General features: G+C 42.2%; 1 protein-coding gene across 2 annotated transcripts; it reads right to left on the bottom strand.

The window, feature by feature from the left end:
• Positions 1-478: 478 nt before the first annotated feature.
• Positions 479-14,731, bottom strand: LOC110486054 (GTP-binding protein 2). Of its 2 annotated transcripts, none has more exons than XM_021557370.2 (12): positions 14,131-14,731; positions 13,672-13,698; positions 13,315-13,499; positions 13,020-13,131; positions 12,521-12,718; positions 10,436-10,610; positions 9,826-10,045; positions 8,703-8,838; positions 8,274-8,332; positions 6,052-6,223; positions 3,749-3,913; positions 479-2,699 (listed from the first exon to the last, which is right to left on the bottom strand). In XM_021557370.2, the coding sequence occupies exons 1-12, from the start codon at positions 14,344-14,346 to the stop codon at positions 2,505-2,507; spliced, it is 1,860 nt and encodes a 619-aa protein (XP_021413045.2). In that variant the 5' UTR covers positions 14,347-14,731; the 3' UTR covers positions 479-2,504. The 2 variants fall into 2 exon arrangements, with proteins under 2 accessions (XP_021413045.2, XP_036798268.1); XM_036942373.1 differs by lacking the exon at positions 14,131-14,731 and adding an exon at positions 13,956-14,101.
• Positions 14,732-15,039: the final 308 nt, after the last annotated feature.

The raw sequence follows: 15,039 nt of genomic DNA, 5'->3' as shown, positions 1-15,039 counted from the left end.
CCTATTTATAACAATTAGGTGGTTGATAAGCTGAATTGGGTCAGTTTACAACTGCGGTTGGAGCGAAAAACCTACAAGAGGGTAGCTCTCCAGGAACAGGGTTGGGCAGCCCTGCACATGGACCAGACAGAATATGACCAGCATTTTTTGGTTATACATAACTTTCATGATTAAGCCATTATAAATGCGTTTTAATCCTTTATAAATTATTTGAAATACCTAATTTCAATGTAAATGATGAAATAGTCATATGAATAGTATGTAGACCCTTAACTATTTATACATGTTTAGCCTATTCATGAAAGCCATTATAAAAGTGTAAACACATTTTATTAATGGCATTGGGTAATTTAAACCAGTGACATTTCAAAAACTTTGCTAAACTGCAAAATTCACATGAAGTGTTCTGTGAACAATCGGTGTTGACCATCAAGCCAAATAAGTTCAGCTTTTAAAAAGTCAAAAATATGCAAAAAGCTTTGTCTTTTGATGTTTCTATGGACGTCATGATAAAACATGTTTAATATTTACACAACCTTGATGCAATACATACACATACTGCAAACGTGCCACTTGTCTCAACCGAATAGAAGCTAATAATACCTGTAATATTTGAATATATCATCTAAAAGAAAAGTGCTCTGCATGCTTTCTGTACTAAATTGGTATATTTCCTATGACAGTAAACATTTGAAGATACTGTAAAGATCAGCTGATACTTGAATAAACAGCATACATCTGTGGTCACCAAGACCTCAATATGCATCAACACCATGATAAATTGAATCCCGTGTTTCACTACTGGACACCTTAAAGCTCTCCCGGACTAGATTCGGTAACATCTGGCATGCACACAAACATGCAGAAGCTATTTCAAAAAAATACAAAGTGCAAAATCGACATCTCCCACTACAATTTTAGTGCTTCAATATGGTATTTAGAAGTTCAGGTACAGTACATTCAATGCTTTAGTTATAATTGCACACAACCCCGTGAAGGATAAGGGATAAAGTCAAGAGTTCCATAAATATTTGTAATTTAGGAGTCCATTTTGTCTGACAAGATTTTCACAAGTCCCTATTAAGCATGCAGACTCCACATGGGTATCTGGCTGCACAAAGCTCCCTTGTACACAGATGAGCCTGAAGCTATGACACAGTATAAATAGTTTAAACCTGTTTAGGTTACCCATTGCTAACCTGTAGCATTGGGTTCAATGGGTTGACATTATAACAGGGTTACAAAAGCAGTGTCCGCTACCATGAAAAAAAAGCCGTGTCGCTACATCACATCACTTAAAATACTTGCCCCTGCATTTCTTTCAGAACGGGTTTGCAATCCAACAGTCTCTTGACTACGCCAAGAGTCTTGACTCTGCTCATTGTCAACCCTCACACATTACTGCTGCCCTACAGACTTAGTTGAATTTGACATTTGGAAAATTAGCATGGCAGCATTTACGGTTGGTGCTAGTGCCACTTGCGCCACCAAAATGGGCGGCACGTAGTCTACTTTTCATTAATACTAACCAAGACGAATGAAGTGCAGAGTAAACCACATAATAAGGAAACTTTCATTCAAAAGCATGGTAAAAGAGCTCTTTCATTTGCAGACAGGACCACCACTGGTCAACTCCCCTGCTTTGCTCATGCTTTTGAAAGCAATGCTAACTGATACAACCTGTTTACACTAGCATTGCTACATGCTAGCCATTCTGGATGTTGGTAAATAACAAGCTAACAAACTTAAAAACGACAACGCCTTAGGTCAGGGTTTCCCAAACTCGGTCCTGGGGCCGCCCCTGGGTACACGCTTTGTTTTTTTGCCCTAACACTACACAGCTGATTGAAATGATCAAAGCTTGAAGGTGAGTTGGTTAATTGTATTGCTAGGGCAAAAACCAAAACTTGCACCAAGGGGAGTGGGGCCCAGGACAGAGTTTGGGAAATCCTGCCTAAGTAAGTCCACAATGACCTAATACTTTTAAAAAGCCAACTATCCCTTTAAACCTCCAACGGATGGGTATGCTGAGTACGTTCCACATTGTCCAGTATAGTAAAACAGGGAGAGCAGGCATTTGATCTATTGCATCTGTTATGAAATGACCAAGAGAGGGACGGGAATGGTTCCTTCAAGCAATCCACAGCAGATTAGATGAAAGCTTTGCCTGCCTTCGGCGAGGTCACCAGACTTTGATTTAAGACACCGACCGTTGCCTCTACCCACACTCATCAAAGCATTCGTTCCAGAATCCACCACTGAGAAATATCAAGTGTTTCAATAGGGCTTCACATCTCTACATGGCACAAAGGGCAGATGTGGAAAGTACAGTACAGACACACTTAGATACACACAAATGGGGATTAAAATACTAGTGTGTGGTTCAATAACAATCTACTGGGATGACGTCCGGCGCCGGCAGTTCACACAAACTTACTCTGAGAGGGGGATACATGTTCAGGAGAGCTTATAATTTCCTCTCCTTCCCTCCTTTCTCCTCCTCTCTATTTCTCTATCTCCCTCTGGTTCTGGTCATGGATCTGGTTCTGGTCATGTGACTCAGGCAGGAGGCTGGTGACATGGCCGATGCCCTTGGTCACGCCCTCCCTGAAGAGCAGCTTGGCGCCCATGCGGAGGTACTCGGGGTGTTTAATGAAGCGAAAGCAGACCACAGCCCTCTCTCCTGTGCGCAGCTCCTCCTGGTGGTGAAAACAGGGAAGGGGACACAAAACGGTTCGTGTTGACGCATAAATCAGCAGGGCCACAATCAGTAGGCAGAAGTTGTGGAACGTTGCAGATAGAAATGTTATGGATAGAGCTGACCTGATTCCTCTTTCTCTACATGACAGAGAGGCATGTTTGTTCTATATAATAACATTTCTATCTGAACATTGCACAAAGTTGTGTCCTACTGAACGCGGCCCATATTGAGGCAGTGTATACTTAAGCAATAAGGCCCTTGGGGGTGTGGTATATGGCCAGTAAATCCTGGCTAAGGGCTGTTCTTGGGCACGACGCAACACAGTGTCTCCTGACCCCTCCTGCCTCCAGTATTTATGCTGCAGTAGTTTATGTGTCGGGGGGCTAGGGTCAGTTTGTTATATCTGGAGTACTTCTCCTGTCCTATCCGGTGTCCTGTGTGAATTTAAGTATGCTCTCTCTAATCCTCTCTTTCTTTCTCTCTCTCGGAGGACCTGAGCCCTAGGACCATGCCTCAGGACTACCTGGCATGATGACTCCTTGCTGTCCCCAGTCCACCTGGCCGTGCTGTTGCTCCAGTTTCAACTGTTCTGCCTTATTATTATTGGACCATGCTGGTCATTTATGAACATTTGAACATCTTGGCCATGTTCTGTTATAATCTCCACCCGGCACAGCCAAAAGAGGACTGGCCACCCCACATAGCCTGGTTCCTCTCTAGGTTTCTTCCTAGGTTTTGGCCTTTCTAGGGAGTTTTTCCTAGCCACCGTGCTTCTACACCTGCATTGCTTGCTGTTTGGGGTTTTGGGCTGGGTTTCTGTATCAGCTGATGTACGAAGGGCTATATAAATATATTTGATTTGATACAGCCCTTAGCTTTGGTATATTGGCCATATACCACAAACCCCTGAGGTGCCTTATTGTTATTATGAATAGGTTACTGAGGTAATTAGAACAGTAAACAAGTAGTTTGGTCTGATATACCAGGGCTTTCAGTCAATCAGCATTCAGGACTCTAACTACCCAGTTTATAATTAGTATTACTAACTTTTCCATGCAGGCACTCCACGGTAGCCGTCTGTCTTACGTTCCCCACGTGCACAGTCACTTGGAAGCCCCGACGGAATGTTTTGGCGTGGAAGAGAAGGACGATGGCCGCCTCAAACTGCCAGCAGATGGTGGGGTTCATCTTCGGGCTGACCATCACCATACCCTATTCAACACACACGCACCAATAAGTACTTTGGGAGATGGGAAAGGAACAACCATTGTGGGACTGGTTTTATAACAACAGTAGAATACATTTTGACTGCATATGATTTGTGAGTTGTTTGTGCATGTACAGTTGAAGTCTGAAGTTTACATACACTTAGTTTGGAGTCATTAAAACTTGTTTTTCAACCACTCCACAAATTTCTTGTTTACAAACTATAGTTTTGGCAAGTCGGTTAGAACATCTACTTTGTGCATGACACAAGTAATTTTTTCAACAATTGTTTACAGACAGATTATTTCACTTCTAATTCACTGTATCACAATTCCAGTGGGTCAGAAGTTTACATACAAGTTTACAAATCGACTGTGCCTTAAAACAGCTTGGAAAATTCCAGAAAATGATGTCATGGCTTTAGAAGCTTCTGATAGGCTAATTGACATAATTTGAGTCAATTGGAGGTGTACCTGTGGATGTATTTCAAGGCCTACCTACAAACTCAGTGCCTTTTTGCTTGACATCATGGGAAAATCTAAAGAAATCATCCAAAACCTCAAATTGGAGACCTCCACAAGTCTAGTTCATCCTTGGGAGCAATTTCCAAATGCCCGAAGGTACCACGTTCATCTGTACAAACAACAGTATGCAAGTATAAACACCATGGGACCACGCAGCTGTCATACCGCTCAGGAAGGAGATGCGTTCTGTCTCATAGAGATGAACGTACTTTGGTGCGAAAAGTGCAAATCAATCCCAGAACAACAGCAAAGGATCTTGTGAAGATAATGGATGAAACAGATACAAAAGTATCAACATCCACAGTAAAACGAGTCCTATATCGACATAACCTGAAAGGCTGCTCAGCAAGGAATAAGCCACTGCTCCAAAACCACCATAAAAAAGCCAGACTACAGTTTGCAAATACACATGGGGACAAAGATCGTACTTTTTGGAGAAATTTTCTCTGGTCTGATGAAGCAAAAATAGAACTGTTTGGCCAAAATGACCATCGTTATATTGGGAGGAAAATGGGTGTGGCTTGCAAGCCGGAGAACACCATCCCAACCGTGAAGCACGGCGGTGGCAGCATCATGTTGTGGGGGTGCTTTGCTGCAGGAGGGACTGGTTCACTTGCATCATGAGTCAGGAAAATGATGTGAATATATTGAAGCAACATCTCAAGGCATCAGTCAGGAAGTTAAAGCTTGGTCGCAAATGGGTCTTCCAAATGGACAATGACCCCAAGCATACTTCCAAAGTTGTGGCAAAATACCTTAAGGACAACAAAATCAAGGTATTGGAGTGGCCATCACAAAGCCCTGACCTCAATCCCATCCAAAATTTGTGGGCAGAACTGAAAAAGCATGTGCGAGCAAAGAGGCCTACAAACCTGACTCAGTTACATCAGCTCTGTCAGGAGGAATGGGCCAAAATTCACCCAACCCTATTGTGGGAAGCTTGTGGAAGGCTACCTGAAATGTTTGACCCAAGTTAAACCATTTAAAGGCAATGCTACCAAAAACTAATTGAGTGTATGTAAACTTCTGACCCACTGGGAATGTGATGAAAGAAACAAAAGCTGAAATAAATCATTCTCTCTACTATAATTCTGACATTTCACATTCTTAAAATTAAGTGGTGATCCTAACTGACCTAAGACAGGGAATTTTTACTAGGATTAAATTGTGAAAAACTGAGTTGAAATGTATTATATTGTGTTATGAGTGTGCATGGACATTGTGTCAAGAGTGTTCAAGGACAAAAATAGGTTTATCACTGATAGCTATCCATTTTAGAATTACTTTATTTATAGAAGAGATTTATATTTCCCATGAGGGAACTTCTTGTCTGGAGTGCTTCAAAAAGAAACAAACAAAAACATAGTTGGCTACACAGACCTCCTACCTATACTTGAGATTTCACATGTAACACACAAAACATAGGACAGATGACAGTATCATAACCATGAGCAGTTTGTGCAGTCATCCTGTTTCCAATTGTGACCCTGCAATGTTCAGTCATATTAAGGGATGTGATTGGCAGAACATAGAAAATGGGGAGGAAAGAACAGTATCTTATAGATAAATATCCTGAAAATTCACATGCAGTGCAGTTGTGTTGTGGCTGAACCCTCTGACCTTGCGGAGCAGCGAGCGGTCAAAGTTGCCGAGGGCCAGTGTGGCGGCTTGGCCGGCTCTCAGCACCCTGCATGCCGAGCGGTTCCTATGGATGCTGCCCACCTTCAGCCTCAGGAAACGGCCCTCGTCCGTAGGGCCAACCACCAGCCTCTCCCCCTCGCGACACACCCCACTGTCCGCGGGTCAACGGGAGGAAAAACATTATGATATGTCAAAGTGGGAACTCTCCAGGGCAAATAATTTTTAGCAGCAATTCAGGGTTACACAGTTTGCAGTACATTGACTTCTATTGTTTTTTGATTTGCTAAAAGCTTAACTGAGCAAATCCTCTGATATGATCTTAAAAAAAAGCTCAACAAAGTCACCTATAGATGTGAACATGATGCCCGAAAAATTATAATATCGGTAACATGACTTAAATGGGATTTGTGCCACAAATGCTAAAACATTAGCACTTGAAAACAGTGCCAGGGAAACTAAACTAAAGCAGGATTGCTGTCAGACCTTGTCCATAGACAGCTTACAGGGTAAGGAGACCAATATGTAATTTTGTAATTTGGGTGAACAATCAGTGCTAAATAAATCCATTATCATTCCATTCATGAGTATCAACATGACATACAGTGCCTTGCGAAAGTATTCGGCCCCCTTGAACTTTGCGACCTTTTGCCACATTTCAGGCTTCAAACATAAAGATATAAAACTGTATTTTTTTGTGAAGAATCAACAACAAGTGGGACACAATCATGAAGTGGAACGACATTTATTGGATATTTCAAACTTTTTTAACAAATCAAAAACTGAAAAATTGGGCATGCAAAATTATTCAGCCCCTTTACTTTCAGTGCAGCAAACTCTCTCCAGAAGTTCAGTGAGGATCTCTGAATGATCCAATGTTGACCTAAATGACTAATGATGATAAATACAATCCACCTGTGTGTAATCAAGTCTCCGTATAAATGCACCTGCACTGTGATAGTCTCAGAGGTCCGTTAAAAGCGCAGAGAGCATCATGAAGAACAAGGAACACACCAGGCAGGTCCGAGATACTGTTGTGAAGAAGTTTAAAGCCGGATTTGGATACAAAAAGATTTCCCAAGCTTTAAACATCCCAAGGAGCACTGTGCAAGCGATAATATTGAAATAGAAGGAGTATCAGACCACTGCAAATCTACCAAGACCTGGCCGTCCCTCTAAACTTTCAGCTCATACAAGGAGAAGACTGATCAGAGATGCAGCCAAGAGGCCCATGATCACTCTGGATGAACTGCAGAGATCTACAGCTGAGGTGGGAGACTCTGTCCATAGGACAACAATCAGTCGTATATTGCACAAATCTGGCCTTTATGGAAGAGTGGCAAGAAGAAAGCCATTTCTTAAAGATATCCATAAAAAATTTAATTTAAAGTTTGCCACAAGATACCTGGGAGACACACCAAACGTGGAAGAAGGTGCTCTGGTCAGATGAAACCAAAATTTAACTTTTTGGCAACAATGCAAAACATTATGTTTGGCGTAAAAGCAACACAGCTGAACACACCATCCCCACTGTCAAACATGGTGGTGGCAGCATCATGGTTTGGGCCTGCTTTTCTTCAGCAGGGACAGGGAAGATGGTTAAAATTGATGGGAAGATGGATGGAGCCAAATACAGGACCATTCTGGAAGAAAACCTGATGGAGTCTGCAAAAGACCTGAGACTGGGACGGAGATTTGTCTTCCAACAAGACAATGATCCAAAACATAAAGCAAAATCTACAATGGAATGGTTCAAAAATAAACATATCCAGGTGTTAGAATGGCCAAGTCAACGTCCAGACCTGAATCCAATCGAGAATCTGTGGAAAGAACTGAAAACTGCTGTTCACAAATGCTCTCCATCCAACCTCACTGAGCTCGAGCTGTTTTGCAAGGAGGAATGGGAAAAAATTTCAGTCTCTCGATGTGCAAAACTGATAGAGACATACCCCAAGCAATAGCAGCAAAAGGTGGCGCTACAAAGTATTAACTTAAGGGGGCTGAATAATTTTGCACGCCCAATCTTTCAATTTTTGATTTGTTAAAAAATGTCGTTCCACTTCATGATTGTGTCCCACTTGTTGTTGATTCTTCACAAAAAAATACAGTTTTATATCTTTATGTTTGAAGCCTGAAATGTGGCAAAAGGTCGCAAAGTTCAAGGGGGCCGAATACTTTCGCAAGGCACTGTATGGCCAACTGACCTGTAGAGAGTTCCTCCCACCACTGTCCCCACATCTGGCACGGTATAGATCTCATCTACCTATATTCACAAGCAGAGGAATGAGGAGGTATATTTTGCTAGCATTGATACAGAATATTGGGCGTGAATCTGAATGTGTGAAAGTGCATGTTCACATCTCGTATGTGTGCAATGCATGTGTGGGTGTATGTTTTGTTATGCGTGTGCATGAATGCATGCATGCGTTTGGATGGGTGTGGTGTGTTTGTAAAGAGTGTGTGTATGTGTGTAATATATTCGTTGTTTCTGCACAAGCGTGTGTATGTGTATTATTGTGCTAGTTGTGAGTGTGCATGGACACACACAGTGTCCATGCACACACATAATTCACACAATAATTGTATATGTTAATGTGTCTGGGTGTGTGTGTGTGCATAAGCAGGTGTAGTACCTGGAACTCAGTGAGTTGCTGCATGAGCTCCTCCTGCTCCTTGCTGTTGCTGAGAGGAGGCAGGATGTTGAAGAAGACCTTAAGCAGGGCCAGACTCTCTCCAGACACGCTGGACAGGGTGAAGATGGGTGTGATGCTACGGCACAAAGAGACAACGTGAGGGACACACCAGGGTTGAACACTCAAGCACAGACTGTACACGTAGCGAAAGTGGGCATGAGGTGACTTTTACGACCAGAATATAACCTATGCATAACGTCAAAAAAAGTTGTCGGAATTGTGTAATTTTGTGTAAAGAAATTGGCTTGGGTGATCGTAACGTCATTCTCTGGATGTCAACTGGTTTTCTGGTTGAGGAGACATCCGATACATCAAGTCATAAAGCTGTCATATTTTGGATGTTATCTGGTCAGATAACCAAATAACAACCAGATAGACCTATTTTTATGGTTGCTCAAAAGTCTAAAAAAACTTCTCACCTGGTTATCTGACTTCCATAAAATTAGTTACACCTGGGAAAATGCGTTATTTTGATGTCCCATGCCAAATTCTGCCCACTAACTTAGTTTGTCCCTTGATATTTAAATGAGACTTAGGTCAAATAACTAGGGCTGGGAATTGACAGGGACCTCACGATACAATACTATCATGATACTTTGGCGCTGATACGATATGTTTTGCAATTCTATATGTATTGCGATTCGATACAGCAATTTTTATTGTGACTCGATGTTCCAAACATATTGCTCACCATATATCTGCTGCAGAGGGACAAGCGAGAGCCATGAGAAAACATGTTTTGATCAGTCATGGAAATAAAAGTGTAGAAAACAAATTGGCTCCCTATTTAAAAAGATGGAGAACAAGCTATGAAGGAAACATACTGGAGTTTTGGTGCAGCTATCGCAAAAATAATATTGCGATATTGTCAAAACGATACAATATATCGTCAAAAATATGTAACTGTATTGATTTTTTTCCCCCCACCAATACAAACAACGTTGCCGCTTGCTAAGTCAATTCCTTTCTAGTCACCCTGGACTAAAGGCCTATGTGGTGTATATTGGGTTGTGAATCTCAATTCCAGTTTCCTTCTAGGTCTTTTCTCCTTTTCAGCAGATACCTGGAGGACTGAGCGAACTGCTGGGCGGCTGTGACAGCGTCGTCTGGGCTGGCCACCACCATCGGCACTTTGTTACAGCCGGGCAGCTTGAGGACATGCTCCAGCTGGCGTACTGTGCGCTCCACTGTTCCTTTGGCACACAAGTCCACCTTGCTGACCACAATAAAGATGGGCACCTTTAGTGCCATGGCCAGGCCCAGGTGCTCGCGGGTGGTGCCAGCTAAGAGGGAGAAAATATTATCTGGTTGGGTCAGTGGTAGGGTCATAAAACTCCCAGTAATTTACCAAAGTAACCAGACTTCAGAAATGTTGGTAATTTACTGATTATTTTGGAAATCTAAGGAAACTTTGGTAATTTATACTTGAGTAAAAATGGTGTCCATGAATTTCTTGTAAATAGACCATGTGGTTCAGGAGAAGATTAATGGAAAAACATCTAATCAACAATGACCTCATTTGCAATTAACGCCAACTTTGTAACCCTAGTCAGTGGTCACATAAGTAGTTAAACGCACATCACTTTTCATAGCTTGCTGGACCAAACAAATCTTGTAGAAGCTAACAAGGCCCGCACAAACTATAGCTATTATAGCTATATGATCGGGCTTACCTATGCCTGTGTTGGCGCTGACCACCAGCATGGCGAAGTCTGGGCAGTAGCTGGTGAGGCCAAAAATTGTGGTTTTCAGGTACTTGTGGTGGCCGGCCAGGTCAATGAAGGTGATCATCTTAGAAGAGCTCTCGCAAATCTCCTCGGCTGTACGGGAGTCACTGTAGTTCACCACCTTCAAAAGCCACATGAGAGGAAGTTCAATTAATTTGTGTGTTGTTACACTGTTTTTATGGGTTAGGCCAGGCAAAGTTGAATTACTCTGCCTCACTTTTCTCCACACCAAAAAAATAAATACATTCAGATGTGTTATTCTTTGTCCAATATATGCGGCTATTTGTTTATAATGCACTGTCCGCTCTCCCTCGAGGCTTTCCTAAATTGATGCCCAACAGACCAAACAGCCTCAAATCACGCACTCGGGTCATGTTCGAGCCTCGGATTGGACAGTGAAACACACACGCTCGCACCTGCAGGCGACGTGCAGATGTTTCATTTCTGGCCAGAGATCAGGGCATTCATCAGCAAAGACGCAGTGCAAGCCAATAGTATTTTGGACAACCAAATTTAAGTAAAAAATGATTGATGAAATCAAAGTTTGTCAGCTGTATGGTGATTTGAAATTCATAACTACTGGTATTACCAGTAGCAGTAGGCCAACCGATAACACCACAACGGAATGCGCTTGAAGTGATGACCCGCCGCCGAGAACAACTAGCATGTCCAAAGTACATCGCCAGTGGCACGCACACACTTCGTGCAGATCAGCAGGTGGGGGCTTTTTGTGGCATCCAGATGAGACAATCGAAGGAGGATGCGGTGAGCAAAGTTACTGGGCTCGAATTTAGTCACGCTTGCTCTATATAGATTGATGCTTCTAATTGTGCATGTTATAAACCAATTTTTTATTTTTTGATGATTAAAGTTGGATGGCTGAATTTATGTATTTTTTTCCCAATGCTACATTAATTTGGCAGACCTAACTTGATTGACCCTCTTTCTACAAGGCCTCCTCTATGAGAGGCCTAATCAGATTTGTATGAATATTCTGTTAATGTCAAGGCTATAGAGATGCATTCAGGTAATGAACTCATTATTATGCATCAACATTTTAATTTGATTACAATGATTTATTGTCAATCATTCTTGAATTTGTTAGCCTATACAATTAAGTAGATATAAATATTCATACATTATTTTATTTTTTTTAATATAATTTTTTTAATATGATAGAATATTGCATTCCATTATACATCCTATGTGAATAATGTTCATTAATGTTAATATGTGTATTAATAATAATAATCTGAAAATCAGTGTCACGACTCCCGCCGAAGTTGACTCCCCCGCCTGTTCGGGCGGCGCTCGGCGGTCGTCGTCACCGGCCTACTAGCCGCCACCGATCCCTTTTCCCTTTTCTGTTAGTTTTGTCTTATGAGTTGCACCTGTTTCCGATTTGTGTTTCTTGATTTGTTTCCCCATTTAAGATTGTGGAACCCACCCTTTGTTGTGCGGGATTATTTTTGTGTTTACGTTTGTGTCATAAGTGTTGTTGTGCTCCGGACCGTGTTTACCCTGTGTTTGGGTTGGTCAGCGTTTGCGCCCTGTGTTTTGGGCATTACCATTTTCGGTGCCGGAATAAAGTGCATTTTTCCCCTGGAACTCTCTGCACCTGATTCCTACCTACACACCTAGTCAGCCGTGACAATCAGTCTGAAATTGAATATTTTGCCTATTGTCCATGTCCATATAGCCTAGGACAATGTGGTAAAGTACTGTTATTCCTTATCCACCTAATTATAATGATTTTTTTTAAATAAAAAAATGTATCTCGCTCACCTCACTTTTCTGGGGGGAAAATCCGTTAAACAGTGAATCAATTTTTTCTGGCCTTAGTAACAAATGGAAGATTTGTGCTGTTACACAGGTTATTGTGTTATTACTTTTTTGTCTGTGTTTTTGAGGAATACATTTTGTAGTTTTTGAGGAATACATTTTTTTTATGTCCTTGCTCAAAGGAGGGGAAACTCATGCATGTTTATCCTTCCTTCTGTATCTTGTCACCTATAAGACGCAGTTACCCACCTCCCCTTTGCTATTGAAGCCCAAAATCTCAAAGCTGATGCTTGATGTCCTGCCCGTTTGGATCTCATGAAGGTGTCTGAAGAGGTTGAGGCGTGCCCGGCCTCGCCCGTTGTCCAGCTCGCCTTGAGTCAGCACGCCCAACAGCGTGGACTTCCCTGAGTCCACGTTTCCCAGTACCGCCACACGCAGGTCCAAGAACTGCTCTCATACACACACAAGAAACACAGCAGTGAAATTACAGCAGATCGGCGCGGCAGAAATCCTTCATTGTATGTACAGCTTACCATTGACCATTTATATAATTGAGTGCAAAACAAGTCACTCTTCTTTTGCATTTTAATGCTTAATTGATAGACAGAAAATAAAGAATGGGAGATAGGTGAGAAGGAGACAGTGAGAAGTGATTTGAACCACAGACTCCGGGGAGCGTCGCATATGTGCAAGGAGCCAGGAGAGTTAGAACTGTCCCTTAAATAAGACAATGTGCTGTTTATCCCACCTGTTGGTCGTCTGGAACTTTTCGGACAAGAACCTCTGAGATTTTCCGGCAGTTTCTGTCTGAGTCGTAATCCACCTCTCTTTCCCGTAGAAGTGTGATGTCAGCACCAACCCTGATGAGGCAGAGATATCACATTTATCACCTGTTAAATACAGTAACAATGGCAAACTGTCAAATTAGACATTTATAAACGAGTTTCTTCAAGAATCAATGAATAATTGAAATGACCATTAAGCAGAAGAAAATACCCCAGATTGTGTCTTTGGTGACATTTGCATATGAGGTAGTGACATACTTCTCTGCCATCCTCCGTAGGGTCTTCAGCGAGGCTCTCATGTCTCCCTCTGACAGTCCGACAAGCAGACCATTGTCTTCCACCCCAATCTGATACACTGCCTCGCCCCGTCCCTCTTGAAGACGCCATTTTAGCTGGGTGGCCAGGTGTTCAAATCGGTATTGTGTGGGGTTCACCAACTTCAGCTGCAGTGAAGTTAGAGCACGGGACAGCACTTCACCACCAAGAAGTGTCCAACAAGTGAACCACGTGTTTGAGAGCGTGCATGCATATACATGGATGTGTTTTGACTTTTGATTACTAGCTACAGGTGAAAGGGAAGATGGCATGCAAAAATAAAGAAATGTATACTAGTACCTTATATTCAATGTTTCCTTCTTCAGCCTGAGAGAAACAGAGGGAAGGACATGTTTTGAAAAGGTGTGCCTATACTGTATTTTGTATTTTGACAGACAAGCACACACCCCTGTTGACTAATGTACTTCTGAATAAAAACTACCCACACAGCAAGCTATCACGACACAACATAGTCGACACAACATTGTAATGTGAGAACGCCAGCTGTTGTTGTTGTCAACAAACAAACAAATGCCCATTCCCTGCTTATAACAACGTCATGTATGGCCAAAAAGTTTTCTTACCATGGAAAAAGCTCAGACGACAGCATCTGCCAGAAGCTAGCTAAAATAATGTCAGAATTTGTAAAAAGCTAGGCTCTGGCTAGCCTAGCATTGGATAATATCGCTAGCTAGCCAACTAACATTAACTTGATAGCAAGCTGCAGCTAGCTACAGTAGCTAACGTTAGTCAAGTTACCTCCGGTGGTAAATATGGTGGTGTTTTGTTGGTCTTCGTCTTTTTACTCCTCCGTCTCTTTCTTCTTTTCCCCTTTTTTGAACGCGTTTTTTTGGACGTCATCCTTCTCCCGTTACCTGAACTGGGTCCTTGCAAATTTGATCTAACGCTAGGCAAATTTGATCTAACGTTAGCGGTTGTACCAACACCGGTCCCGCCTGATATTTGCGCATCCATCACGAGAATGAACAAGCTAACGCTAACCCACGCTGTAAGAATATAACGGACTTAAAGTTGTACGCCTGAAAATGAATAAATACACATACGTATGGGCTCAGTATGGGTAGCTAACGCAATCGGTCCAACTGAGGCTGGCCTTCTCTCCATCACTTGCCTTCTGCTAGCTAGCCCATACTCAGGGCTCCCCAACTGGCGGCCCGCGTCCCGACGTATATTATATTATTTATATTACAATTTTTTATATTAACGAATTTAAATGTTTTTCATTGTTGGACATACAATACTAAAAACACCAGTAAATCAGCTCCAATTGATTTAATTTGCCAGCAGCATACCACCCTGCATCCCACTGCTGGCTTGCTTCTGAAGCTAAGCAGGGTCCTGGTCAGTGATTGGGGACACTGCCCTGTGTAGGGTGCAGTCTTTCAGATGGAACGTTAAACTGGTGTCCTGACACTGAGGTCATTAAAGATGCCTTGGCACTTATTGTAAGAGTAGGGGTGTTAACCCCGGTTTCCTGGCTAAATTCCCAAGCTGTCCCTCATACCATCACGGTCACCTAATCATCCCCAGTTTACAATTGGCTCATTCCTCTCCCCTGTAACTATTCCACAGGTCGTTGTTGTAAATGAGAACGTGTTCTCAGTCAATTTACCTGGTAAAAAAAAAAAAAAAAAAAATTATGTTCCC

Source organism: Oncorhynchus mykiss, chromosome 13 (assembly GCF_013265735.2).
Source record: "Oncorhynchus mykiss isolate Arlee chromosome 13, USDA_OmykA_1.1, whole genome shotgun sequence".
Lineage (NCBI taxonomy): Eukaryota > Metazoa > Chordata > Actinopteri > Salmoniformes > Salmonidae > Oncorhynchus > Oncorhynchus mykiss.
This window is presented reverse-complemented; position numbering and strand designations above follow the sequence as displayed.

Coding starts and splice junctions, on each gene's coding strand:
- LOC110486054 (XM_021557370.2), bottom strand. CDS start 14,346: ATGGATGCGCAAATATCAGGCGGGACCGGTGTTGGTACAACCGCTAAC. Junction 12,719..13,019: donor AAGTTCCAGACGACCAACAG/GTGGGATAAACA, acceptor GTATGAGAGCAG/TTCTTGGACCTGCGTGTGGC. Junction 3,914..6,051: donor ACCGCTCGCTGCTCCGCAAG/GTCAGAGGGTTC, acceptor TGTGTTGAATAG/GGTATGGTGATGGTCAGCCC.